The sequence below is a fragment of the Anser cygnoides genome, chromosome 3, assembly GCF_040182565.1.
Source record: "Anser cygnoides isolate HZ-2024a breed goose chromosome 3, Taihu_goose_T2T_genome, whole genome shotgun sequence".
Classification (NCBI taxonomy): domain Eukaryota; kingdom Metazoa; phylum Chordata; class Aves; order Anseriformes; family Anatidae; genus Anser; species Anser cygnoides.
The window spans coordinates 10,250,992-10,278,314 of NC_089875.1; the positions used below are offsets into that span (position 1 = coordinate 10,250,992).

The window sequence follows — 27,323 nt, forward strand, 5'->3', positions numbered from 1 at the left end:
GTTGCAAAGAAGTAGGTCTCAGAGAGAGAAACCCTTGAGAAACTGATAGAACCTAGAGTAACCAGATAACCCTCAAGGTTTTCATTCAAAAGCCTCATTGGATCAAATCTCTTTCTCTGATAAAGAGAGTGGGTCGTCAAACTGTGGTTTCTTTGGTCTCCCCCCAGAGGTGGATGTTTGTTAGAGTTAAGAAAATACTGCCATATTTTGGGCTAGGGGTCTGTTTAAGTTCACATGCAGCAAACCAGTTACATAGTAAATTATGTAACAGCATTTTAGAGAGCTATTTTCTTCTGTTTCTTTTTTTCTCCAGCATAACTCCCCTTCCAGTGATGACAGTTCAGACTACAGCCATGACTCTGATATTGAACGTACAGAAAGATCACATAAAAAGAGTAGCAGTTCTTCATACAGAGATTATGATTCTTCATTCAGTCAGGTAGTAATTTTTTTAAACTTGATTTCCCATGTATTTATTTGGGTGCAATTTTAAAAATGTTGTGTTTTTCGAAGGTTGACTTGATCACAGAGCCTGTTCTCACAGATTTCAGGAAGTACGTATAGTTCTCATCTCCTTTGGGCAGATTTCCAAATGTAAAGTGTTATCTGTAGCATGAGTGTAGGTGTTGTAAACAAGATTTATGCTATTTTTCTTCTATCAGGTGATTATTAAGATGTCTTTACTATTGCCTACCTCGGATTTAGACAGTACTAAGGAAACAGCTCTTGAAAAGTCACCTGTAAATATCTAGAGTTGCTGCTGCTTTCTGATAGCTCAATTTGTCCTGGTTTTTCTCAGTCTGTGCAGCTCAATAGCCCTCCTGAGACCACTGGGTGAAATAGAATGCCATTCTCTAAAGGTGAGATAGAGTAGTTAGAGGCTTGTTGGAACTGTATTACTTTGGAGAAGAGGAGACTTTCCTTTTATCCTGAAACCATTCCAGAAACCTCTAAGCCAGCCTGATTTGTTAGTGAACTGAAGATCTTGTCTGCAGAAACTGGAGAAGGGACAGTGCTGGCTTAGGAGGGGTCAAAAGAAATATTTTATCCTGACTGTCAGAGACAGGGCAGATTGCATCATCTGTGTCCAAGATTATCAGGATATGGAGATCATGAGGGAAAGATTTCATTTTAATCATAGTTCTAATTAACCTTTCAGAAATTGGATATAACAAGTTAAATTTTAATTCTGCCTGCTGTTACTAAGAGAGAACTCTGTTATTAATGTAAACATAGGATTCTTGTTTCAGTCCTGCTGACTTTCCCAGAATGTATACTCTTCAAACTGTTGAACACTGTACACCGAAGTAGCCTGAGTTTCAAGAAGCAGCTCAGTTGCAGACTCCACAAGTTAATCAGCTTTGCTTCTTGACAAATGTCCAGTAACTTCTCAAATTTCAGCAAAACAAGCATTAAAGAATCTTGTTGACATGCAGTATCAGTACAAAGTCTTCCAACTAAGTGTGAAAGTCTTATATTTAAAATTGTTTGTGTACTGCATTGCCTATTGTAACATAGTTAAAGTAATTATCTAAACATAGGAATGCCACTATGCATTCTTATATATGTGATCTAAGCTCAACTGTGAAGGATCTGAATATATATTTATGGGATTTGAACACCTTCTAATCAGTAATTTATTTTTTACTAATGCTGTTTGTTTTTAGAAGAAAATCTTTACAGACTAGAAGTAGTACTTAGAATGCTTAGGACTGCATACATTAAAATTCTTTGTCAGCCTCTCTAAGAAGCTTTCTGGAGTATAAATCCTGATGCTGTTCTTTTGTTTAAAAAAAAAAAAACAATCTTTTTTTTTCCCTACTTTGATGCACTCAGAGTCAAACGTATTAATTTCTACTGAATAACTGACTTTTATTGTTTATTATTAATGCTTGTTTATGCAGATCTGTAGACAGCATGACAATAAGACTAAAAACAATTGGTTTTGTAGAGCAGTTTGGAGGGGTGGTGTTTGAAATATTGAGTTGCTTCTAAACAATACAATCCCTTTCATACAGCATGGACACCTATCAGGAAATTACATGAGTTCACAGAAAATGCAACATAAAAAAAATGTAAAAAGTAAGGAGTATGATGACTATAGTCATTACAGTGATGAAAACTTTGGTAATTATAACGAGGAAGAAAAAGATGAAGATTTTGCCGATCAGCTTAAACAATACAGGCAAGCTAAAGAGACCTCCAGTAGTGATTTAGGACCTCCATTTCCGAAAGAACCAGTGAAAAAACAGGGGATGAAAGGGATCCAGAAAGGTAAGATAATTTGAATTGTTAGCTGTAGTAATGGATGACAGTAGCAGTTGTATCATGCACCATTTCAGGATGTTTGTGTTTAGAGCTGAATGAAGAGAGCTGCAAGCAGTGGCTTTCTTGTGAGGTAGCAGCCTCTCATCCGTAATGGTACGCTGTTTATTGGTAAGGAAGAATATCATATGGTTGCATTGTTGCATTTATTGATGAAAAGATCAAATGTTGGGTATTATATATGTAGTAAATAAATAAATAAAACCTTACCCCCCCCCAAAAAAAAAACCAAACAAACAAAAAAAAACCACCAAGCTCTTGATTATGTAACTACTAAGGAATCATAGGGCTGTAAAGTGGCTTTCTGGGGCATTTCATGGAAGTCTGAAATGGGACTTGATGCAGGGGAGGGGAAGGAGTATGTATTAGGTGAATTCCAATACCCAGTTTAGGCCATGTGTTTGTGTGTATGCGTGTGTATACATGTATATAAAATTATGTAAAGTACTTAGAAATTTTGATAGGTGCCTGAATACATTTATCAGCTTGCCCTGTAAGTATGCTAAGATCCTTTTGTTTTTCTTTTCACAACTTTTCTTTCATTCAAAGCTGGACTGATACAAATTTTGATGAAAAAGTGTTCTGAAAGAGTCCTGCTGCCCTTTTTTCATGCCCTAGTTACATAAACTTAGTTATGCAAGCATTCTTGCTTGCACCTTTCATTTGGTGTCTGATCATTTCCTTAACATGGCAGTGCAACTCATTAAGCCAGCTTACATCTCTGGTTTCTGTATTACGAAGGGACTTCTGACTTCCCCCATCTTCTTATATTACTACCTGTTGTCTTAGGGTGTGGAAGGTTAGACAAGGGAGACAGTGCATACTGTTTTTAGAGGTATCCTGATCTGTCATCTAGAAATACTTCACTTATTCTCTTTGCTTTTTCTATGAGATAAAAGGTTGGCATCAAAGTTCATATTTCAGAAACTGTTGATTCAGTCAGTTTGCAAAATTGTCTCCCTTTAAATGTGGCTAAAGGTTTGTCTGCCACACAAAATTTGAGCAAGGTATTGTATGACATGACTATCTGACTAGTTCTCAAGAAAATGAGGTGTTACATAAAGCTAGTAAGCTTTCTTTCATTTACTACTGGGGTGATCTTTTGTGTTCTATTTTGGTTCAGAACAAAATAAATTGGCAAAAGATTGTTAGACTCTACTTGGCTGAGACAAAAGTGTTTTTCATGTGCTGTTTGGTAATGCTGCTTCAAGATCTCTGTCTGCAAGTCACCTGGAATCAGCCTTGCTGTTGTGGGGTGGCTGCCACCTGAAGCAGATGTGATGATGTCTGCAGAGCTTTGTTTTTCTTTGGTTTTAAGTTAATGAGAAAGCAGATGGATACTCTGTCTCCATGTTTTTAGTTGAGGCTATGACTGCTGACATGCTCATAGCTATAAAAGTACTGCCTTGAGGCTTCTAAGCAGTTGTCATTAAATATTATTGCATTCAAAGTTGTTCTGTTATATTCCTTAGGTTATGATCTCTAGTTTCTTGGATGTTGTGATGCATATGTGTGCACCTGGGTGCCAACTGTGCTGGTTAGTTCTGAGTTCAGAAAGCGCCCAAATAGCACACAAATATTTTAAGTGTTTGGGCTAGTTAGAAGTCACGTGTTTGTACTTCTAATTGTGAGAAGCTTTTTTGAATGAGATTAATTTTATATTCAGTTTATCAGTCTGCTATTGATTTGAAGAGCTTTTCAAAGAGCAGGCAGTTGCATAGAATTATAACTGGTTGGTGTAGTTCTACTTGCCAAGTCATGATTCGAGACAGTATTTGGGAATTCAGACTGCAAAAAGATAGATAGTTAGCTTTATATTTGTCTGCATTTGTTGTCGCTAGGTAACTGTCTGTACTTTCTGAGGTCATTTAAAAAGGTCATTGCTGTTTTTCAGGTATTTCTCAAAGAGGTAATAATTACAATGTTGGTCGAGGGCGTGGAATGCAGAAGAAATTGAAGCGTAAGGATCGTGGAAGGGGAAGAGGCAATAAAGGATCTGATGGCTTCCATGAGGTATGTGGAATTAAAGTTGAATTTCTAATGCAGTTGTTTCAAATGACTGGACATCTTGTTTTAACGGAAGACTAAAAGTACATGTTTTTTCACTTTTTGTTCTCTTCTCTATAAAAGTCAGTTCCCTTACTAGAATTTTCCTGCACTTGATGTACAAAGTACAGTTGATAACTTAAACTAACAGGTTGTTTTCTTGTTTTTCTTGGAAATAAGAAAAACTAACAGAAGTGGTTTATGAGCTTTGATTTTGAACGGCGTATGAGCTTCCATGTTAACTGTTTCTAAAAGATGACATTTTGCTACTACCAATTCACCTCAGTTTTTTCAGTGGAGAAACTGGCAGCCTTCACATGTTTTGCTAATTTTCTTCTGAATCGTGAAGGATTCTGCTTCTTTCCAGAGCTATGATGGTGGAAATGGAAATATATATGACCTTGGTTTTCGTTTAGTAATTATTTATTACAGGAATTACCAATTATTGTTATAGGAATTAGAGAAAACTTGGTGTTTGATATTGCCACGGTATTAATAAATTTGTCACACCAATCTTCAACTATCTAAATGAAAAAAAAAATACAAAATTACTGATTAAAGGATCAAATCCATCTATGGCTGAAAACATCGTTTAAGCAAAATCACATTTAAATGTATACAGCACATTGAGATCAGATTCTGAGGCAATGGTAGTTTATCTATCTCCGTAAAATATCTGCGGCTCTCCTCCCTCCTGCACTGAAGAATGCACGTGGCTGGCTTCTAGCTGATGCAGTAATAAGTAGTTCAGCCATGGTAATTTATCTCTGTGCTCTGCAGATGGCCCAGCTCTCGGGGGCTCCTGGGTGGTCCAGATCAGATTTTCCTTTCCCTGCCCTTTATGTGGTAGGGTGAAGGGCAGCCGTTTGATCTGTTAGGACGATGCTTGTTCGTAGGACTCCTCCTTCCTGGTGCTGCCAAACATGCCCTGTCATCCAGCTCTGTCTCCAAGCTGTGGGGAAGGGTGGAGACGAGGAGGCAGCTGCAGGCAGGCCCCAGCAGGGCTAGGAGACAGTGAACAAAAAGCTGGGCTCCTGGCTGCAGCGAAATTATGAATTCTGCCACACAGATGCCGAATTGTGTGGTGGGGTGACTGATGAGATTCTTCTGCCACGCAGCTGCGTCCCTGGGACTCTCAGTGACACAACTGGAGCATTTCAACCTTCCTCGAGCTGTTGTTTCAAGTGCTTTGAGGTGTGGGATGGTAACTGGCTTTCAGTGCTCTCAGAAAGGCTTGGGGCATTGTTTTCGTTTGGTATTTGAATTAATCTTGAAGAGGATCAAGTACTGGATTCAGAACTTCTTCGTTTGGGGCAGCTGAGATTTCTCTGGATTTAATGTGTTCCGAGTAGAGATGGGATCTCCACTGATCCAGGAGTGGTGTTCCTAGCTCGAAGCAATGTTCAAGACATTGCTTCACAACGTCAATAAAATCTGCTAATCATTCTTAGTGTTAATGTTTTGTGACATTGCTTAATTTGCCAAGCAAACTGAGTGCAGACACAGGGTGTGCTGATGCTCATGTTTTCAGTTTGATTGCCGTGAAGAACCACATCCATTCCATTTCAGACGTTCCTACTCAGCAGTCAGATCCCTGTTCATTTCTGTGGAAATCAGAAGTTGGAAAAGCTTAACTTCCTTCTATTGGCAGATCAGTAGGCGACCACCTATCATTGCAAATAAGGCACAAAAATCGCGTGAGAAGCAGGTAGAGGGGAAGGTTAGACTAAATATAGCTTTGTAGCTGAGGTGGTAGCCTGGATATCTGGATGATTGTTCAGCTTCTGACTCTGTTACAGGCATTACTACTATATTCACGTAGAAATTTTTTAAAATTGTAAAAACAGAAAATAAATTTGTTTGAACTGAACACCACGCATGGTGGTAACATGGGGTGATAAGTAGATTTGTGAAGGAAATGCAAAGATGAGGTGGTTGATGGTTCGGGATTTTCTCAGCAGCAAGAGCTCATGCACCACCAGCGCTGCTGCTCAGTCCCCTCTGCTGCTGTCTTCCCAGAAGCACTGGTGAATCGCCATTCCTACCCACGTGCCTCAAGTCTCCCCACTCATCACACGGGGAAGCAGCTCAGTCACAAAGTGCAGTGCAGTTTGGGTAGAGAACAGCACAAAAAAGTGGACCCTGAGGGAGGCATTCTGGCCAGGGTACCTGGTGCTGGAACAGGGTGTTGTCTTTCTCATCTCTCTCTGTAGGGTGAAAATGCCAGCCGTTAATCAGTGTGCTTAGCAAGCTGACTGATGAGGATTAAAGGCTGACTCCTGGTGGCCAACAAGCTGCTAGCACTGCATAGTTCAAGGAAAAACTAGGAAATGCTTTGTTTGGTCTCTTTTGCAACTGAATGTTATTTTACATTAAGGCTTGCAGAGGTGGTGGCACGTCATGGGGTGGTTACCAAAGCCTATGTGCAGAGGTGCCCTCAATCAGGGAGGTGGGAGCGGGCTTACTGGGTGCCTGTGAGCCAGCCCTGCCTTTGAGCATTTCCAAATTAAGTGTGAGAGGTAAATAAGTTCACTGAATGGACAGAACATCTGTTGTAGTGTGAGAAGTTTCTGATTTGATAGCATTTATAGCAAACATAGCATTAAAGCAGCTAAGTTTTCTTATGTGTAAGTTTTCTTATGTATAAGTGTGTGTGTTTACCTTTATTTTGATCTGTGGGTGTAATATTAAGAACCTAATCGTGGTGTAGTTAATCACATTTTGGGGTAACTACTGCACTAAATATGCTCTAATACTGTTGCAGCTGCACTTAATAAGTAAGCATCAGCAGGATGTTCATTTTCCTTACAGGATGGCAAACCAGTGAAGAAATGGGTTAACATGAGTCAGGAATTCATAAATCAGCATACAGTGGAACACAAAGGCAAACAAATTTGTAAATATTTCCTTGAAGGGAGATGTATTAAGGTAAATATGCACCATGTCTGTCGGTATACTTCTTTGGTGTGAGGAAAGGGAGAAGATTTTTGTTTTGTTTTGTTTTGTTTTACTTAGCTGATGTAAGAAAAACTTACGGGTTGAAACAGTTTTTTTACTTCTTATGTTTGACATATTTATAGATAAATGCCAACAGAAAATTTTGTGGAAAAATATTCCCTCTGTTACACTTCTACGATTATAACCAATTCTATTAAAAATGGTTGTTTGCTAATTAGTGTATTTACAGTAAAAACCTCTGTGATAGTATTATAAACTTAGACTGACAATGTGTCATGTAAATCTGTAACAAATCTTACGTGTGGAATCTGTAGATGGGCAAAGATTTCTGAAAGTATTAGATCATTTCTCTGTTTTATGGTACTAGAATTTTGAAACATTGAAGGAATTGCTTAATTATGCTGAATTATTTCTCTCTCTAAAGTAAAAAGTGGGGTTGTAGTAATAGTTCCCCTACCAAAGAACTGAAGTCATCTTCATTCAGCCAGCAAGTGGAAGGCAACAGAAGGAAGAGAATACTATTCAGAACAGTCAGCTGGCAAGCAAAAGCCCTAGTAAGACAGTCTGTTATTGCATTAAAAAATTGCTGTTGCTTCATTTTGAAGCTAATGCTGCTGTGAAGTTGAATCCTTTGATGTTAGAATAGTTCAGTCAGTTAGAAAATACATTTGAGAAAAACTCCATCCTTCTCAAATAAGTGAGTGCGCCATTTATATTCAGTTCCTCTGTGTGTTTCATGATAGAACATTCTGTTTCTTTTTCAGGTGGTGAAAGTGAGGGTGAAAATTAGTGTGCTTTTCTGCCTAAACCAAGGGGGCAAATTGAAAGGAATGCATTTTTTGCTGGCTTTATATATTTTAGTATGTTATGCTCCAGTAAGATGAGGATTTGCTGCCACCTTCAGTTGTAAAACCAGTAGTTGAAAGAGCATTTAATGTATTTTTCCTGAGAATAATTACAAAGAAGTAGAAAAATAACTTCTCCAGCAACTAAATCCTGATGTATAGCATGACGTGGTTGACAACTTGATGTTGATTGGACTCCATTTTTCCTACATGGAGTAGTTTAATATTTTGTTGGACTTCTTTTGGTTCTACCACATGATGTTAAAAGAGAATCAAATGTTCTGGTTAAGTGCACAATAGTTTGTATGGGGAAAAAAACAGTAAAATATTTAAATATTTGTTTAAATGTCTTTTTAATGTTAATTGCTAAGCAGAAACAGAGAAGAGAACTGGTGCCATAAGACCAGCTTGTTTTCTTTAACTACTGCATATATTCTTTTGAACCTAGATTCAGGAATTCTTTTTCTATGTCCAAGCACCCCCACCCCCCCACCCCCCGTTATTAATAGGAACATACTTATAATGCTGTGTTAGTAATGATAAAAAGTTTAAATCCAGCTAAGGAGTATGCTTTTCTTTAAACGTAAAGTGGAATTACTCAGCATTTCAGATTGATAATGTATTTCTCCTCTTTTCTTATTTATAGGGAGAGCAGTGTAAATTTGATCATGATGCAGAGATAGAAAAGAAAAAGGAAATCTGCAAGTTTTACATACAGGGTTACTGCACCAAAGGAGAGAACTGCATTTACTTGCACAATATCCTTAAAAAAAAAAAAATACTTGAATCAAAATGACTGTTGATATTTACTCCTAATTCATGTAAATGAGTTTAAAGGGTGGCTATGTCTTTTCTTAAGAGACTATACAAAAGTATGTATGGATTTACTAGAGGAAGATAATTTTTCTACTCCAGTAGGAGGAGAAAATATGAATGAAATTACTGGTTTTGTTTAGTTTAGGAAGATGTTTAATGTCTTAGAAGATAAAAAACATGAAGTTACATGCTTTTATCCTTACCCTTTTAAAATCCTGATATCCATGTACTTTTTAAACCCTGATTTGTTCTTTGTTTGTTTGTTTGTTTTTTTGTATTTGGAACTGGTACCCTGATCTTTTTAATCACAGTTTTAGTATCTAGTCAGAAATAATGTTCAGGCTACGGTAATGTAATTATTAGTAGAACGCTAAGTGAAACTAAGAGGTAAGTTGATTATTAGCTTTCAAAATTGTTAAGATGCTGCTGTGGAAAGATAAAGTATTTGGGAAAAATTGAAGGATAGCTGACAGCTGAATTTAATAAACTTGCCAAACAGTGCAAACTAGCGATCAGCCTTTGTTAGGAATCCTTAACATTTTGCTTACATGAATTCCCTTGCAAGTTTTACCACACAGGAGCAAAATGCTATCAAGGAGATAAGTGCAAATTTTCTCATGCTCCCCTGACTGCAGAAACAAAAGAGTTGTTGGATAAGGTGAGCAATTTGTAGTCTGAACGTGAGTTTCCCCCAAAAGAATGGAGGGTGCTGCTAGAAATTTCCATGGGGCTTTGGTGCTAAACTCTAATGGCGCTAAAATTCCCTGTTGCTCTTCAGTGCTGCAAGTCTGTGACTCGGTTCCATACATCAAATTCCCCTTGCCACCCATTATTTTTCAGTCATATCTGACTCACTTATTTTCACAGCTAGTAATTCTGCCCATGGACTTTTGGACTCCCTTTCTGTGGAAGTCTCCATGCACTCCATAACAAGAAGCGTAGCTTTAGTTGTCTTGAAGTTAGATATCATCTGACTTCTGAACTCAGGGTGGAGAAAGGAATGAGTTGCCTCCTCTGAATGATTCATGAAATTCTGACCTTTGTGTTAAGTAGGATATTCACAACTCCCCCCAGTTACTATACAAGAGGTCTTAAAAGAAAAGTGATGTGGGTTTAACACTAAAAGCATTATGAATTTTAGAATGTCATTCCATTTCTGTCATTTAAAATTTCTCTTTGAGGGAAACGGACCTCTGTAAAATTGTCCTTTGCTGTCTACAGTAATAGTTTTCTTCCTGGATGTGAATTGGTGTCCTGTGGAACAAATAATAATAGATTTCTAATTTTCCTGAGTTTGATGCCAATATATACTAGTACTGCAGCAGGTAATTACATTTCAATGGAAAATGCAAGACTAAATTGAATTGCATATACTGTAAAAATAATGGACTCTTTGCTATATTGCTTCATTCTAGGTTTTGAATAATGAAGAGGAACCACAAAATGAAGATGAGAAAGAACTGGAGGAACTCAGAAAGCGTGGCATAGTTCCTCTCCCTAAGCCACCACCAGGTGTTGGGCTTCTGCCAACCCCACCAGAGCAATATCCGTTTTCTGAGTCTGATATAGAAAATTACCAAGATCCTTCAGGAGAATATAAGAAAATACCATCTCTCTTTGAAATTGTTGTGAAGCCTACTGTGGATTTAGCACACAAAATTGGAAAAAAGTAGGTTTTAGATTTTTCTTTAGAGTTCTTAGAACGTGGCTACATAAATGCGTAAAATATTCTCTTAGTTTTTGTCAGTATACGCTTCTGAGTATATTGTTAAGATAATGATCCGTCAAATACTGGCTATCAATTATTTACTCATTTAATGCTTTCCTTAAAAGGATTATTTACTGAGCCTTGACCTTCCAGAAAGCCACTCCTTTGGCTCTTGTTTTGGCTCTGTGTCTGTCTTGTCTATCTCCATTTGCAGGCTGAGCAAAGTTCATTCTCCTTCTAAAGTCTTTTTATGGTTAGATCTTTCCTGACCAAAGACAGTGGACACTCCCAATGGAGATTGTTGGCTGTGACATGTTTAAAACTCTTAGTTGCAGCTAATGTTCAGTTTTGCATGTGCTAATTTAAAAAAAAAAAAAAGTTCTACTTGTAGACAAGCTCAGTAATGTGTTATGAGCTATTTGTAACATACGCAGTTATTCTTCTTGAAAATTATTTTGCTTTCAGATTTTTATCCAACTTGAAAACAAATATATATGAAACAGGCATTCGTAAGAGAGAAGATGGGGAGGAGATAGCTAGTAGGCTGTTTGTAAGTGAAAAATTTTTGCAAGTGATTTATTAGTTTTCTTTTGCCTACAGGCCACCAACCTTTTATAACAGCTCATCACCACCAAGACCACCGTTTCAGGGAAATGATCCCCATTCTCAGCATATGTATAATCCAGGTTCAAGTCCAGGGCCAGGACCTGGCATGTCGCAAGGACATAATGGACCACCAATGCACCCAGGTTCTCCTGGACATCATCCATGTGGAGGGCCTCAAGGCCCAGGAATGCCGCAAAGTCCTCCTATGCAGGGTGTTCCACCAGGCTTTCTAGGACCACAGAACCAGTCTGGTATGCCTATGCAAGGACAGCAAGGTGGTCCACCTCTGACACCACCAGGTCTTGGTGGATCTTACAGCGGCCCAGGAGTTCAGGGACATATGGTGAATATGCCGAGAGATAATCATTGTCCTCCAGGGCCACAGTACCAGCAGATGCCTGGTGAACGGCAACCAAACATGAATTACGAGCCTATTCAGAATCCAGCTGATTTCTACGACAATTATTATTCTCATCAAGCTGTACATAACTTCCAGCCAGCTAATAACTCTGGTGGTAAGGACATTTAAGAATTGTTGTTTCATATGGTGCTTTGTAGTTGTACAGTGTTAAAACATGGCTTGAAAGCTGAGCAGCTGAAAGAGTTTTGGAAAGAAAACCACACCTGTTTTAATGCCTTCACCATATGCACATTTTCAGATGATGCTTTCCATTTGTGTAATATGTTGTGCTAGTTTTGCTAGATTGTGTTTTGTGTCTTACTGCCTTTGCTCTAAAAGCTTGTATGGGGTACCTGCTGACTGTTTATTTTTTTTTGTACTGCAGATGGAACGTGGCATGGAGAATTTACAGACCACCAGGCTCACCTAATGGCTCAAGAGTCTCATCAAGGTGGAAGCGAGTCAGACTGCATGAGTAGTCATATGGGCCATAAACCATCCATTAATGTACCAGATTTTCTTCCAGCAATGCAGAAAGCCCTTTATGTAAGACTTAGTCAAAAGCATCAAAGAGATGGAGACTCTGTCAGCAGCCAGGGTCAGAGGGCAATGAGCAAAGACGAAGGTAAAGTTAATTTTGTTAATGTTCAGAATTTGCCTACTGACCATATATTATCCTGGAACAAATCCGTTGATTTGAATTTTTCATCATATTGCCGTTCATAATTACTGTGAGCGCACAAGTACCAGCTCAATATTTTCAGATCAAGGTACTTGCTTTTCTTTCCAGCTTATTCTAGGATTTTAGTATAGGTTTAGTTTCTGCATTTCAGTTCGAAGTAGAAAGATAGAATCATAGAATCATTTAGGTTGGAAAAGACGTCTAAGATCATCTAGGCCAACTGTAGATCTGTGGATAATTTTTGATGTAGTCTGCACTTTTAAAAGGTTCTCCTGCTGATAACTCAATTGCTTCTTAAAACCCCTGATTGAAACAGGGTTATTATTTCTAACTGCCAATACTGCAAGAGCCTCTTAGATTCTGTTTATTCAGTTGTGCCTCTTGATCTTTTTTGCATATTCCGTTTCTCTAGAGCAGTTTTTTTTTCCCTCTGCAATATCTGAAATTTGCAGTGTTTAATTTGAGTGTTTCTGTAAGCTATAGCCAATAGAGAACAGTAAATCTGCAGATCAGCTTGAGCAGCACAGAGTACGTTTGTCCCTTGGCCTGCTTGCTGCTGCACCCTTTTCTGTGGCTTTTAGAAGTACTTCTGTTATCTGTGTAATGAAGCAGCAAATTCCACATTGGTAATATATCTGTTTTTAAGACAACTGTAAGGTGCTGTTTTACTTTACCTATTCCGCAATGCAAGGTCACTTTCATTCAGACTCAGTTTTAAAATGTTGTTGTCTTTTACAAGTACTAGTAGAAATAATTGTTTGGAAGTAGGTTATTTTCCCAAATTAGTATCAAGAGAGAGAGATGTGGAGAGAATGTAGCAGAATTTGGGAGTATCTCAGCTAACTACATTTATTTTTCTTTCAGTTCCTTATTTAATTTGTTTTTTTGTCATATTATGGTGGTCGTAATACAGTGAGTGAGGACTTGATATCAGGCCTTAGTATTATTACTCAGTTCCATTATTTTATTGAGAAGTTACCCCTTTATATGAGTAAATGCACTGTTTTATTCCCCAGTGATCATTTACTTGAATCCTCTTTTCTCAGATGACAATGTCAACTGGTACTCCAGTAGTGAAGAAGAAGAGGGGAGCAGTGTTAAATCGATACTAAAAACCTTGAAGAAGCAAAGTGAAAACTTCAGGAATCGGCAACAGCATTCCACAGAGCAGCACATGCTTGGTATTCCTACTGATCCGAGGCTGGCAAAAGACAAAGGTGCAGGGCCTCAGGCTGCAGACCCAAGACTTAGGGCCTCGCCAAGGTCAACCCCCAGAAAGCCTTCAGAATCCGCAGCCTTGGACCCCCGACTTGTACGAGACCCCAGGATGCACAAGGTTAATGAGGGTGGTCATGCCAGCTCATCTCTTGGGGGAGCAAAGCTAGACTTACACCACCCTCACACCGGTGTAAAAGTCAAGCAAAAAGGGATGGATGATGATGAAGAGGACTCAGAAAGAGAACTGAGAGAACGAGCTTTTCTGATACCATTGGAACCTTTGCCTGGTGTAACATTGAGGGATCCCCGATCGCAGCTTAGGCAGTTCAGCCACATTAAAATGGACGTTACCCTGATGAAACCAAACTTTGCTAAGCATATTGTATGGGCACCTGAAGACTTGCTCCCGGTACCTTTGCCTAAGCCTGACCCCGTCTCCTCAATTAATTTACCTCTTCCTCCACTCATTGCTGACCAGAGACTTAATAAACTGCGGAATCTGAAAAACGATCCCCATCCAAATGCGATGCCAGCTGACCCAAGACTAGCTGCGAAAGCAAAGAACAACTTAGTGGGCAGGAGCAGCTATCTGGATCAGTCTGCAGATTCACACGCCAGTAGCTCAAGCAAATTAGGAGATCCTCGCTTACAAAAAAACGTTGATCCCAGGCTCCACAGACTGTCTAGTGCTGATTCGCATCACGGAGTTGCAAAGGATTCGCACCCTTCCAAGTTTGACCCCCGCCTTGCCAGATCTGCTGCCAGTTCCTCGCAGACCTCAGAAGCTGCGACTGCTAAGCCTGACCCAGATGCTCTGCCTCCCTACGCGCCCAAGTTATCGTCGAGTGGTGTCAGGCTGGGAACTCCGGGCTCGATACTGAGCGGTATTAGCTTGTATGATCCGAGAGATCACAGCTCATCATCGTTGGACACGGCTCCAGCTAGTTCAGGAGAGAACGGAGAGAACCAGAAAAAAAGTATTTTGAAAAATTCTGGCAAAAATGAACCCAGTCTCTCGGAAGATGCGTCACTGCCGAAGCCTGCCTTGAACGTGGAAAAAAATACAGAAGGATCAGCAGAAGCCACTTCAGATAAAGCAAATAGCACCAGTAAATCTCAGGCTAAACACTCCAGCGCTGCACCTGCGGTGCATAATCTTCCTATCCAAGCTTTATCAGGATTAATCAGACCGCAGTACAGCGATCCAAGGCAGGTTAGACAGCCTGGACAGGTAATTCAGACACAGGATAACGATCCGAATGGGGAATCAGATGATAAGTCGCTAAAAGATGTTTTCAAGACTTTCGATCCAACTGCTTCACCATTTTGTTAGCAATTGATTTTAAGTCTTTTTACTGTTGTGAATATTGCAGTTTTCTGCTGTTTTGTAACTGGTTTACCTCTTTGCTTTATTTATTTTTAAATTATAATTATCAACACTTTTCAGCTGCTAATCTCAGAACCACATGCAGTTATACAGTATGCTATAGTGTTTGCAAAGCTGTGGTATTTTCTATATAATACTTTTTCCAATTTCAGGGAGACTAATAATTGACATGTAGAAGAAAAAAAAACATGTATCGTGTTAGAGCTGATAAAAGCACTTTCATTGTAAATAAGTCATTAAGAAAGTCTGAAGACCTGTATATGTGTGAGCTGTCTCTTTCATAAACAACATTTAGATATGATTGCCACATTTGTATGATTGTATAAATACAAGCAATATTATGTACATTACTGTGAGAGACACTGTTTGACAAGGATTGTCTGACGCATCAAGCCAAACCTACTAACGGAAGTATACATAAATGATTTAAAAGGAAAATGTTGATCCTCCTTTTCAGATCAGTCGATGTAAGACATTGGTTTTTATTCATGCAGTCAATATTCTTAGTGTAAAAGAGACCTATATCACATATTGAGGAGTAAAAATGTCATATCTTTTAAAAGTATTTTATTCTATGCTGTATATAGAAGAAATTGTGAAGTACATAACTAGAAGAAAGTTACTGTTAAAAGTGGAGAATACCTAAGTTGTCTAATACAAAAAAGGTTTTTATTTAATTTTTTCACGCATACACAATTCTGATTAGTGATATAAGTTACATTGTGGTGTTCATGTATTTCAATGTATTTTTGTATTCAGCTGCTTAATTTGTATTGCTTTTTTTGTATTGATGTAACTGCAGTACTTGTATTCATTGTGTCTTTATGACATTTTTAACAAAAAATTAAAAAGGGTACAGCTAAAGTCTGGTAACGACTGTGATGTTGACGTGATGGCAGCTAGTTGACGGCTGGAGTAACAGCAGAGGGGGTGTCCGAAGGATGAAAGTGATTAAAGTTGCCTTTAGCTCAGCCGCTCAGCCACTTGCCAGTCAGATGGCAGTGGGTTTTGAAGCTGACCTTGCGTTGAGTCCCAATGAGTTAGCTTGCCAAGTGGTTCCGGGATCACACTTGTGTTGTCATTGTTTCATTACTACAAAGATCATCATCGCTACAAAAAATGTCGTGCGTGTTCTTTAATTTCTGAAGATGTTGCATGCCCAGAGCACAACTGTCCTCAAAGCCTCTCTTGTTTTACCTTTTGGCTTGTTTTTTATATAGCGGAAATGTAGTTATACCTAGCTAGCTACACTGAAAATAAAAATTTGCGGTCTGCTCAATTGCCACCTGGTTCCCGCCCATGTGGAATGGTTCTTTGCATTAAGTCTCTTCCTTGGTGGACCTTTTCCTCTTTCTTCCTGTTTGTTGACCCAGGGAACGCTTGTGACTGGGACGCATGATGGTTATCACAACTTCTATGGTTTTGTTTTTTTGAGCCTGTGAGACACACAGCGATCCAGGCAGGAGCTGTCTTGCATTGCTGAACAGAGCTTGGATGAGCTCAGGGAAGCTGCTGATTTCTGTGTGCAAAACATGGCAGGGGAGACATTGCTGAAGGCAATCATGGTTTCAATTTGCCTTCCCAATTTTTCAGAGTATAAATTGTATTAATTAAATGGTATTTTAAATAGCACTTGCAATAATTGAGAACTAGATAACGGAGAACTAGACACAAAATGTCAACGTTATTTTGGAGTAATCCACTAGTCCTACTTAATTACTTATTGCTTCTTCATCTGATGACAAGTTTGGTTGTTAAAGAATTTCATTAAAAAATGAGCCAGCATTGAAAGTCCGTATTGAAGCCAAATGTGTGGTTTCATGTTCAGATGTGGAAGGTAATTAGTCCATACTTGCAGGAAGGGCAGCTGTAACCTCAGGTTACAGCTTCTGTAGGGCAGTGAGGATATCATCACTAAACTGAACTCATTTTTATGTTGTTGTTTTTTTGTTTGCTTGGGTTTTGTTTGTTTGTTTGTTTTTCTTTCTTTTTGAAAGTATTGGGAAAAGAAGGGGCAAAGGAGCCCTAAGACCAAGGACAAAATGATACCAGGTGAGATAATTGAAGGACCTTGGGTGGCTTGCTGTTGGTCGGTTGTGGCTCCATTTTGGAGCTGCAGATGAAAACGGAATGTGTTCTGGCAGGGGGGTGTGGAGTGCTAGTTTCTAACCTTAGAGATCCACTGCCATCTCAGTACCTTTAATACAACACAGGTCTTTATTTTGGGCAAGAAGGGGGACAAGGTAAGAAGGAAATGTGATCTGAAAGGAGCTAGCTTGTCCCTGCAGCCTGTGGTCTCCACGTGTAACCGCTTCCTTCCTTGGTCCAGCCATGCCTGGCCAGCAGTTCCCAGTGGGCAGCACAAGTGTCCGTGGGCTGCTGCTCAGCTCTCCTGTCCACTCATCCTCACTGGTTTATTCCTTGCAGATTTCTTCCCTGAATCCAAGGTTGATCTGGTGTGCCTGCTGCTATTCTCTTGAGACACGCAGGAGATTCATTGCTACGATGCAAGTACTGCCCTACCTGATAAGTCAAAGGGAAGGTGCTGGGGGGTGACTGAGCCCAGCAGAGGGGGCAGGAAAGTGTGTGGGGACAGTCCTGCCCCACTGAGGTTGGCTGGAATCGACTGCAGCCACTAAGCAAGTCAAGTCTGGTCTGCTGTGTGAACTGACTGTCTTTCGCAGGGGAGGCTTGCTTCCATCTCTTCCACAAGCACAGCATGCTGCTGGAGTGGCGTTTCCCTCGGACACTCGCAACTCCTGTCTGAGGCTGTGAAGTGGAGAGCAGCAGCAGAAGCAGCCAGAAACTCCTAGTTGCAAGGTCGGTGATCATCAGCATTGAATGTTTTACTGCGGCAGCATGTCCTAGAATTCTAGGGCTGAAAGGGATCTTGGAGAAAAGTCTCATTTCTCCGCAGGCTGTAGGATGTGCTGAGTCAGGGGCAGCAGGTGTGACAAAGTGCTCCTGCTGGCCCTGCAGATGTGAAAGAGTGAAATGATTCTTTCATCTTGTCTGTTCTCTGCACTTCAGATAGACTGTGTGTTCTTAGATTGGCAGCTGGTGTTTGCTGCCCCATGATAAAAGGACTCTTAAGGAGATCTCTAGCCTCCCTTGGTAGGCTGTTTTTCTACTATGATGAAAATACTTCAATATGAATCCTTCATAACAAAAATCAAGTCATTTTGTTCTTGCAAAATGTAGAATATTTAATTATATGCTTGTTTTGCATCTCAGAAGTCAGTGACCCTATCCCTTAGTCTTCCTTCTCATTCATTCTTGTTTCCTCCAGGTTTTGTAGTACCTTTGTTCTTGTTACCTTCTGAATTTGTATTTTGCTTGTGAGTTCCCCACTGTGCAGTGACTCTTCTGCAGGATTGTGTATCTCAGGCTGCACTTCTGTGCAGCACTTAGGATTATTACTCCTAGAAGAAAAGGTGATGGTTGTTAAAAAATCCCCTTCAGCTGCCGTTGATAGGATGGTGTCTATTAAAATTACACAATAGTGCTAGTTGAAGAGGAATTTAATAGTGTGCTAAAGATCAGGGTGCTGCAAAAGGCCTCCTAGCTATGAAGCTTTCTTGTGCAGGGAATGAGCAAAACAGGCATTTACAGGACCCCTCGATTCTTCCTACCAGCCAGATCTGCTGGTGCTGCTACAAGTATATTCCTACATCCTTCTGTTCATCTCAGGTGCTGGAGAACATAGCAAACTGGCAGTTACTAAAGAAATGTAATAAAGGTACCTCATCCGATGATGTTTTCCTTACATAACGTTCCCCCTGTCCCTGGCCCCAAAAGCCTGACTGACTAGGTAAGAGTCCCAGCCATCTCACACCCGCAGGGAGTTTGCATTATATGAATATAAAGAATTTGATTCCCATGTAGCCTGTTGGTGGCCACTGATTTACAGTTTTAGAGTGGCTCACATGCCACATAACAAAGATCCATGAATGCTGATGTTCTACTGAACAGGAAACCCTCTGGTTTTCCTTTCCCTGGGTAAAGTTCCTCTGATGACTCTTCCCCAGCTCCCTTGTCCTCTGTAGCTCAGTATCATGTTGTGTTACTCAACTTCAAAGACCATCTGGAGGAGAGGCCTCTTAGGAAATAACGCTAGCGTGTGGCATCGTTTTATTCCTCTCTCCATACAGTTGCCAAAAGGAAGCAGTGTCTGCAGGGTGGGGTTTGCCATAGGCAGAGCAGCCAGCACACAAAAGTCTTTTCAGGCCTTGCGCTTCCAGTCCTACGAGCGCAGCTCTAGCAGAAGAGGCGTGAGCTAGGCGAGTCCAGCACTGGCTGTGCTTTCTTGCCAGCTGGCGATGCAGTTCATCTGCAGCACAAGTCCCTTCCTGCTTTTAGAGGTGGCTGCCTGTAATTGCGTGTCCTTTAATAGGTTTCGGACTCTTGGGGTTGTTCTTGTACCATGGCTGTGAGGGTGGGCTCAGCCCTTGCCTGAGTCTTGCGGAGGCCTAGTTCATTCCTGTCTGAGTTTAAACACTCCTTGGCTCTATGCAGCAACAGGTTTTTTCTCCACTGGATACAAAAAGCAGCTACTTCCCCTTCTTCAGAGTCAGGTGGGGGCTGTTGCAAGCCCTAGTAGGAGACAAAATATTTGAATGCTTTAATATGTTGTTGTGCGTGAACTTGTTTAAAATATCTTGAACGATATAAAAGTCTAAATGTAATGATGTGCGTGCAATCAGTGTGGCATTTCTAACTGTTAATGCTAGAAAAAATACTTAAAATGCTTAAAAACCTGCTTACAGAGAGAGGAAAAAAAATGCCATCTAGTTAGCGTATTGGTAAGCAGACATTTCTATTGACATCTCTACATTTCTAAAGAGAAAAAGCTGGGTCATGAAGGACTTTGTAATCTAGACAATCAAGATAAAAGAATGGCTACTTAGTTCAGGCTGGCATCAGCAAAGTAAAAAATGGGTGTATATAGTATGCTTTTACCAGTATGGGCAGGTGAGCACAGGAGGAGCTTTTCCATGCCTGCTGATTCTCCATCAAATAAAATTCTAATCAAAACTGACTCTCAAAATGACATGCTGGAGCTCAGCAAAAGTTGTAGGATTATATAGGAGGTTAAGCCACAAAGAAAAACTGAATCAGTGCAGAGTGTTGTTGTATTTGTACTTGTTTTCTAAGTGCTTTCAGATAAAGTCTGCTCTCACAAACTATTTACAATTGGATCAGTCAGCTGTTGTTGGCAGCTGCAAAACAAGCTCTTGGGACTTCTGATCAAAGCTCATCTTGAGACAACAGAAAGGCTAAGACTGACATGGAATATTTCCAAGTAAAGGCCTCCAGTGAGATGCTGCTGCTCTCCTGTCCAAAAATGAAACGGGAAGTGGACCAGCTAGAGATGACTTCAGAGTTGGTAGCAGTGACAGAGCAGATCTGATGCCTGGAAAGAGGCATGGGAGGCTTTGGAAATGAGGCACAAAGGCGTAAAACAGAAACATCACAGTAACAATCTTTGCCCATGGCTGGAGTTGACAGAGGTCCCACAGCAGCCAGTTCCCACCTCCCTGTAGCCTGATGTGGCTGTAGGAGCTCCCCATGTCATGGGCTTACCTTGTGAAACCTATTCGGTGTCATCAGCATTAACTTACTTTGATGCATGCTGCCTCGGCTGCCCTCAGAACGTGCAAAACGGCTTGAAGTAGGTTCTGCGCGTTGCTCACGAGCAGCTCCGAAGAGGACTTGCTCTCTGCAGTTACTGCTTTTACCCTAAAAGATATTTTGAAGTATTTTACTACTGGAAAAGCATCAGACAGTGGGCTTCTCCTGTGTGGCCAGGTACTCCAAAGCCCAAAGAGGTGTCCCCTGCGCTATTGTGGCAGGTTTCCAGATTTGGAGTGCAGGGGAAAGAGGGGCAGACAAGATAGGGGAGGAAAGGGCTGCTTACGGCAACCAAAGGAGGAGAGGGAGTGCTGTTGGTTGTAGCTGAGCTGTAAGGGCTACCCCCAGGTCCGACAAGGACTTCTGGAGACCACCGTGCACATCTCTTTGAGGAGGGGCCACCGGCCTTGGGGGGTGGCTGTCCCTGTCTGCAGCAACCCACCTGGCCACAATGCCGAGCTGGCTGCTGATGGTGTGGGTCTGCTCTGCGGCACGCAGCAGCTCCGAGGAGCAGCTCTTGTCTGGGCAGTTCTTCGCAACAATGCGGCCAAACTTGACAACCACCTGCCCGTCAGAGGCGATTTGCCTGGCACAGGCGACAAGCTGTTCATTGCTCTAAAACAAAACAGAAATGTGTTGCAGGAGAGAAGGAGAAAACAGACCCCTTTCTTGTAAGACAGGAGCATGTGGAAAGGCCAGGTGTGTTCTGAAATGAGGAAAGGACTGGACACAGGACTTGCATCTCTTTTCAGGAAAGTAATTCCCAGTGCTTTGTGCACTTCCCAGTGTAATTCCCAGTGGCACCCAGTGCCACTCTTAGAAGGGTGGGATAATGCTGGTGTTTCAGCAGGCACTGGGCAGCTTTGTCACTGGGTTTGACCACACTCTTGAGGAAAAAATCTTTTCTTTATGCCTATTAAAGTGCTGGGGTAGAGGGGGTGAAACACTCCATACCATGATGGGGCCCTTCTTCCTCAGAAAATGAGTCATGTGAAGCATCCTTGTTGCCATGTCCTTGGTGACCTGGGACATCCTGCTGGGGCCACTCTGCAGCATGTCACTGTCTTCTCCCTCATGCCTCCTAGGGCTGCTGGCAAGGGAGACTCTGAGAAGACCGCTCTGCTGCTGTCGAGACAAGAACTGAACAGATTTAAAGTCTGCTGAGGCTTTTGCCAGCTTCTGGCAACTGGCAGCAGTTGTGGTGGGAACAGGGTGGCTGGTACTCCCGAGGAAAGCTTGTGGGGAGGGGAGGTGAGGAGCTGAGCAGAGACGGGCAGTATTTTAGGGAAGGGAAGGACAGTACAGCCACCAGTTCCTCAGAAAGAGGATGTTGGAGATGGGTTTATTTATGCAAGGGTCTCTGTCAAATCAGATACCCAGAGCTCAGCGGTATGGGGTACCCAGCAGCTTGATAGTTAATGGACGTTGGCCTTGCTCTGGGCAGAGGATTGGACTACTGACTTCCAGGAGGTCCTTGCCTACCTCAGTTACCCCAGTACTCCCCAGTGCGGGTAACAGGGCTGACTGACGGCCCTGACAATTATGCTGCACTAAGAGTTGATGGGGGAAAAATTACTGTACCATTTCACGTGCCTCTCTGGCCATTCTGCTTGTGCATCCACTCCTGGTCAGGTGAGTTTCTGCTGATGTTGTGTGGCTCACAGCACCAAGCTCTTGGGCTATGGAGAGCTTGGCTACGCTGCTGTGCTGTCTTGGAGAGCACCGGTTCCCTGCATTCTGCAAACATTGTCTCAAGAGCTCCAGGACGTGCCCACCAATGCCCTGGACAGCCTGAAGCCGCGTGACGAGGTAGTGTGCTTGTGCTGACCAGTACCAGACAATGCTGTCTAGGTGGAGATGCCTTGGGTCCTGGTGGCTTTGGAAGAGCTGGCTGGCGCTGCTCACTACATCAGATGTCAGAATCAGGAGGTGGTCTGCGACGGAGAGCAGGTTTCCCTGCGACTGCAGTTGAGCAGTGGTCTCCAGGACATCGTGGAGGGTAGTTCTGACCCACTGAATGTTGGCCATTAGCTGACTTGCCTTCTGTTCAAAAGCCTGTTTGCTCTTCTCCCTTCCTTCCTCAGAGAGGGGAGACAGGGCTGGTCGAAGGACATCTCGGATGACCTGTAGATGTTCGGTATTGGCCTCCTCCAGGTGGAGCAGCAGCGCCTTGACCCTGAGGGCCAAGTCTCTCTGCAGGAGCTCAAAGCGAATGTACAAGCTGGCAGTAGACAGCGGGGAGACCAAGAGGGTGTTGGAGGCATCCAGCAGTGCTTCCATTAGCACCTTTATCTCCTCCTTGAGGGCTAGGATTTCACTGCGACCACAGTCTTCAGGGCAGGACAAGTAAGAGAGCCAGGCAGCCTCCTGCAGCCTGACGGAGTTCTCAGACACAGCAGCCAAGAGGCTCTGAGAACAAAGCTTGCTCTTCATGGCACTTCTCAGCTCCCTCAGGAACAGGATGTCCCTGCCTATGAACTGATCCACAGCACCCAGGAGCACGTGCATGCTGACAGCCCACTGGACACAGTGCAGATCCAGGCTGGCCTCTCCCAACCTGCAGGAGCCCTCAAAGGACATTGCTTTCCCAAGTAACACTTTGGTGTTCATCTGAGCATGTGAAAATTTGGCTTGGACCTGTAGAAAGTTCTCCCAGACACCAGGGAAAACAGGATTTTGCTTACTACCACACATGCTGGCAATGTCCCCTGCTAACTGAACTGCTTCTGCTAAGCCCATCATGGTCTCGTCCAAAGCCTGTTTGCTGCTCATGAGGTCAGCAGACGAGATAAAGCTGAGTACTTGTTGGGACAGGCTATACCAAGAGCCTGCCACAGCTGCTAGGCACTCTTTGGTCTCACAGATCCTTTCAGAGAGTGAGAGTGCCATTTGGAGAAGTCTGCCTGGATGACGGAGCTGTCCTGCGGCTGTTTCCCTGGCCAAGCTAATAACACACGGTGTCAGTGAGACAATCTTCTGGTACTGCCCCAGCATCTCCACCAGGGGAGACTCAGCCACAGGCAGTGCCTCCTTTGCTGCCTCGATACAGCAGGTGGAAATTTCAAGCAAGGCGGAGCAAGCAGCATTGACAGCTGCCATATCGTGCGCTCTCGTTGCTGCTAGGAGTGCTGTAATGACAGAGAGCGTATCTCCTTTCCTTGGAACAACATCTGGGTGTAAGTTACCTGCTTGTGAAGATGGATGACTTAAGGCATCTTCCTGCAATGTAGCTTCAGCAGTGATGGTTTTCAGCCCAGCACACGACGGGCTGAGTTCAAGCTCCCTTGTAACATCAGTACTCCGTACTTGTTCCCGGAGAGGGCTGAGGATATCTGGGTGGTTGGACCCATCCAGCCCATCTTGGACGTGGCGAGCAGTATCCATCAGACAGCTCACTGTCTTTGAAAAGACATCCCTAGTCTGGAGGCAGGAGAGTGTCTCTGGACAAAAGGCTGTGGCTGCTTTCAGCTCAAGAATGGAGCTGGCCAGCTGTTCAACCCAAACCAGCAAGCCGTTCCTGAAAATGGGGTCTGTGGCACTATCCACATACCTGGTAGCAGCTTCAGCGACCCACCGAGCCCAACGGGTGAGGTTAGCTGCATGCCAGGAGAGCCTTTCAGGGTCCTGACTATCTAGGGCCTTTTCACACCATTCCCTTTGCTTGGCCATTTCCTGGGTGGATAGCTTAAGGAATTCATGCATGCTGACTGTCTCCTCAAAACACCGCAAGAGGCTTTCTGTCGCTCCAGCCCATGTGTGGTACAGGGACTGTAGCTGCTCAGCACTGCTCCTCTGGGCTGTATTTCTGCTCACTTCTGTGAGCAGTGGAGGGAGACTGGCAAGGAGTCTCTTTAAATACTCTACCCAGTCTTGGATTTCTCTAGCAGTTTGTGTTTCGGTGCACCTGGCCAGAACAAAGTCTGCCACTCTGAGCATCTGCTGGGCGTGTGTGAAGAAGGTGGCAGTGAGGGGCTGAAGCTTCTTTAAAAGTCCTCCTTGCACTGCTGGAAAACACCCTGCACCTCCAAGGCTAAGGGCTTCTTTGACTAACTGCCTCAGGGGCTCCTTAGCTTCAAAGAAGGTGTCGAGGATTTGGTGCAGAGTAGCTGTAAGCACTGCCTGGTCAAGATTCTCCACCTCCTCTCTCATGGTGTGACATTTCTCCTCCAGGCTGCTTTTTCCCCAGCTTGGCCTTGTCTGTCCCTCCTCTTTGCTTACATGACAGCAGATACTTTTCCTCAGCTGCAGGAGAACACAGCAGTGTTTTACCAGATCCTGCTTGAGATCTGGCCCGGACGTGTCTGCTAGAAGCATGCAGTAGAAAATAACCACTTCCACATGAGTGCTGAACTCGCTGTCAGAGAGGTATGCTGGGTCTGGGTGAGAGAGGAGAGCCAGCAGCCTGCACACGTGCTGGGAGAAGATCCCATTTCTGTCCTGTAGCTCCTTGCTGCCTGTGTTGTCGACAAGCAGGGAAACAAGCTCTTTGATGGTCCTCTCCATCATCTGGAAAGCGTAATCCTTGGAGAGGTTGACTTGCTGATCCCAGGAGCATTTAAGCTGGCTGTGCTTGGCTGCATGGAGCAAAGGAACGCATTTTTGAAGGAGCTGCAAAGTTTGGACCAAGCTGGTCCTTCGAGGAGAATCTCTGAGTTCCTCGAGGTGCTTTGCTGTCAGGTTGTTCAGCAGAAGTAAGGCCTCAGAAAAGTTCTGGAAAGCAGCCAGAAGTCCTGGCATGTTCTCTGCATCCCGCAGCATGCTCAGGCACTCCAAAAGCCAGTTGGCAGCCTGAACTATCCTCCTCACCCCGGCAGCGTCTTCGATCTGAAGGATCTAACCAGCACAGCAGAAAAAATGGTCAGAGTGGCTAAGGCTCACACATCACTGTTTGCTGTTTCTTACCTTTGCACAGCCACGAAAATGACACTGCAGCCACCGCAGGGAAGAGCAGAGGTGTTTTGCCCAGCAGACCTGCCCTAGTGAGAGCATAAGGTGAAGAAACAACCATGGCTCCAACTAGAGCTTCCCCAGCCCCTGCCCTATGGAGGGGAGATCTTGTTCCTCCTGCAGCCTTCCCACTGCTGTGTCCTAGCCCAGCCTCCCCCACTGCTCACTTCAGCACCGTCCCCATCGTGTGCTACCTTCACGGCCTCTGTGAAGACCCTCTTTGCAGACGCAGCCAGCCCCTCCCGGTGGCTAGGGATGTCCGGATGTACGCAGAGCTTGCGGGCTGCCAGCAGCACGTGTCTCCCTGCCAGGACAAGGGACTCGGCCACAGGACGCGTCTCCTCCTTGTATGCCTCATCGCTGGCCTCCTCAGCCAACCTGGAGGAGAAGCCATGGGGCTCAGCTCGTCCCTGTCCCATGAGTAGTGCCCACACCAGGTTTCCTCTGCCCACCATCCCTTCCTCCTCACTGTTTACCGCCCGGCCACCTCCCACCTCTCCAGCAGGATGCAGGCAGAGAGCACGGGAGAGTCAGGCGCTGTGCTCTGTGAATGCCCCCAGCTCAGTTTCTTTGCTGTCCCTTTCTCCTCCTTCCCAGCCCCCAAATCTGGCTGGGAGACACCCAGCAAAATTACCTTCTTGCAACAGAAGCGAGTTCTTCAGTGGCTTTGGCAAATTTTTCTGCGTTCTCCTCTAAATTGGGAAAGGTCTGATGCATCCCATCTTTGCATTCCAGGGCGAGGATTAGATGACAGAGCTGCGCAGCCATGGGGCAAAGGATCTTTTGAATAGCTTTGTTTTCTGTTAGTATCCCAAGGTCATAGAGACAAAAAGGCTCCATTGTGTCCTGCCCAGAGAAGTGAAACAACACCTGGGATTGTTAAAATCCTTTGTGGTGCGTAACAGTGATCGGTTTTAATAGCGACCTTGGTTTTGGCTGGCAGTTATGGCTTTCAGTCCCAAGGGGATATTGGAAATGCTACCGGATGTAATTTCTCCCAGTCTTGCAATGAGGTCAGCAACCTGCATTTACCCCAGTTGGGGACTTCTGCCCCAGCTTTCCCAGTGTGGACCCCCCATTCTGTTAATTGTTCAATATTGATCTATTAATTATTCAACGTTTCTATTTCAATAGAAATAATTAATGGCATCTCCTGTATTCGCTGTGCAATCACACCGTCAGCCAGCATGGTGAACATCCCGCAGCAAACCTGAAAATGTGCCGCGAGGTGATCCCCTTCATGCCAGGGGAGGCCTGCCCAGCCTGCTCACCCACACCAGGATCCTGGCAAGGCGCAGAAATTCAGTGTGCCCCTGCTGGACGAAACGCTGCGGTAGGACCTCGCACCTCAGGGGCTGTGGAGAGTGGAGCACAGCACGAACCTGCCGGAGAGCAGGCTTTGTGTTGCTCTGCCGCCGCTCAGGCTGCCTGTGAAGTGTCCAGGGCATCTGTAAGTGGAGCTCCCCGTGAATGCATCCCGCCGGCACCTGAGCTGCCCTGGTGCTGACAGCTCGGTTGCTTATCGGATCCCATCGCAGCGGCGTTACTCGAGTCCCAGGCACCAGAGTATTTCTTTACTCGGCTGCCAGCGAATCATGGAGGTGGAGGCAAGTGGCCGGGGCAGGACTGCAGGCTGTGGCCACACTGAGACCCTGCGGCAGTGATGTTCTCCCAGGGCTGAGGGGCACGGGGAGTGTTCACACTGGCCCCTTCCCAGCCAGCTCTGAAGGATGCCGTCAGCGTTGCATTGTGCA

At 43.5% G+C, this 27,323-nt stretch overlaps 1 protein-coding gene across 3 annotated transcripts in view; it reads left to right on the top strand.

Moving 5' to 3' along the window:
- ZC3H6 (zinc finger CCCH-type containing 6) overlaps nt 1-15,855 on the top strand; it is a 44,050-nt gene extending 28,195 nt beyond the window's left edge. For all 3 annotated transcript variants that reach the window (XM_048078991.2, XM_013191123.3, XM_048078992.2), the window contains exons 3-12: nt 314-439; nt 2,019-2,274; nt 4,220-4,338; nt 7,183-7,299; nt 8,821-8,932; nt 9,539-9,648; nt 10,406-10,659; nt 11,299-11,819; nt 12,090-12,329; nt 13,433-15,855. In XM_048078991.2, the coding sequence (XP_047934948.2) occupies nt 314-439; nt 2,019-2,274; nt 4,220-4,338; nt 7,183-7,299; nt 8,821-8,932; nt 9,539-9,648; nt 10,406-10,659; nt 11,299-11,819; nt 12,090-12,329; nt 13,433-14,937 (3,360 nt within the window). In that variant the 3' untranslated portion in view covers nt 14,938-15,855. The remainder of the gene's footprint in view (nt 1-313; nt 440-2,018; nt 2,275-4,219; nt 4,339-7,182; nt 7,300-8,820; nt 8,933-9,538; nt 9,649-10,405; nt 10,660-11,298; nt 11,820-12,089; nt 12,330-13,432) is intronic.
- Nucleotides 15,856-27,323: the final 11,468 nt, after the last annotated feature.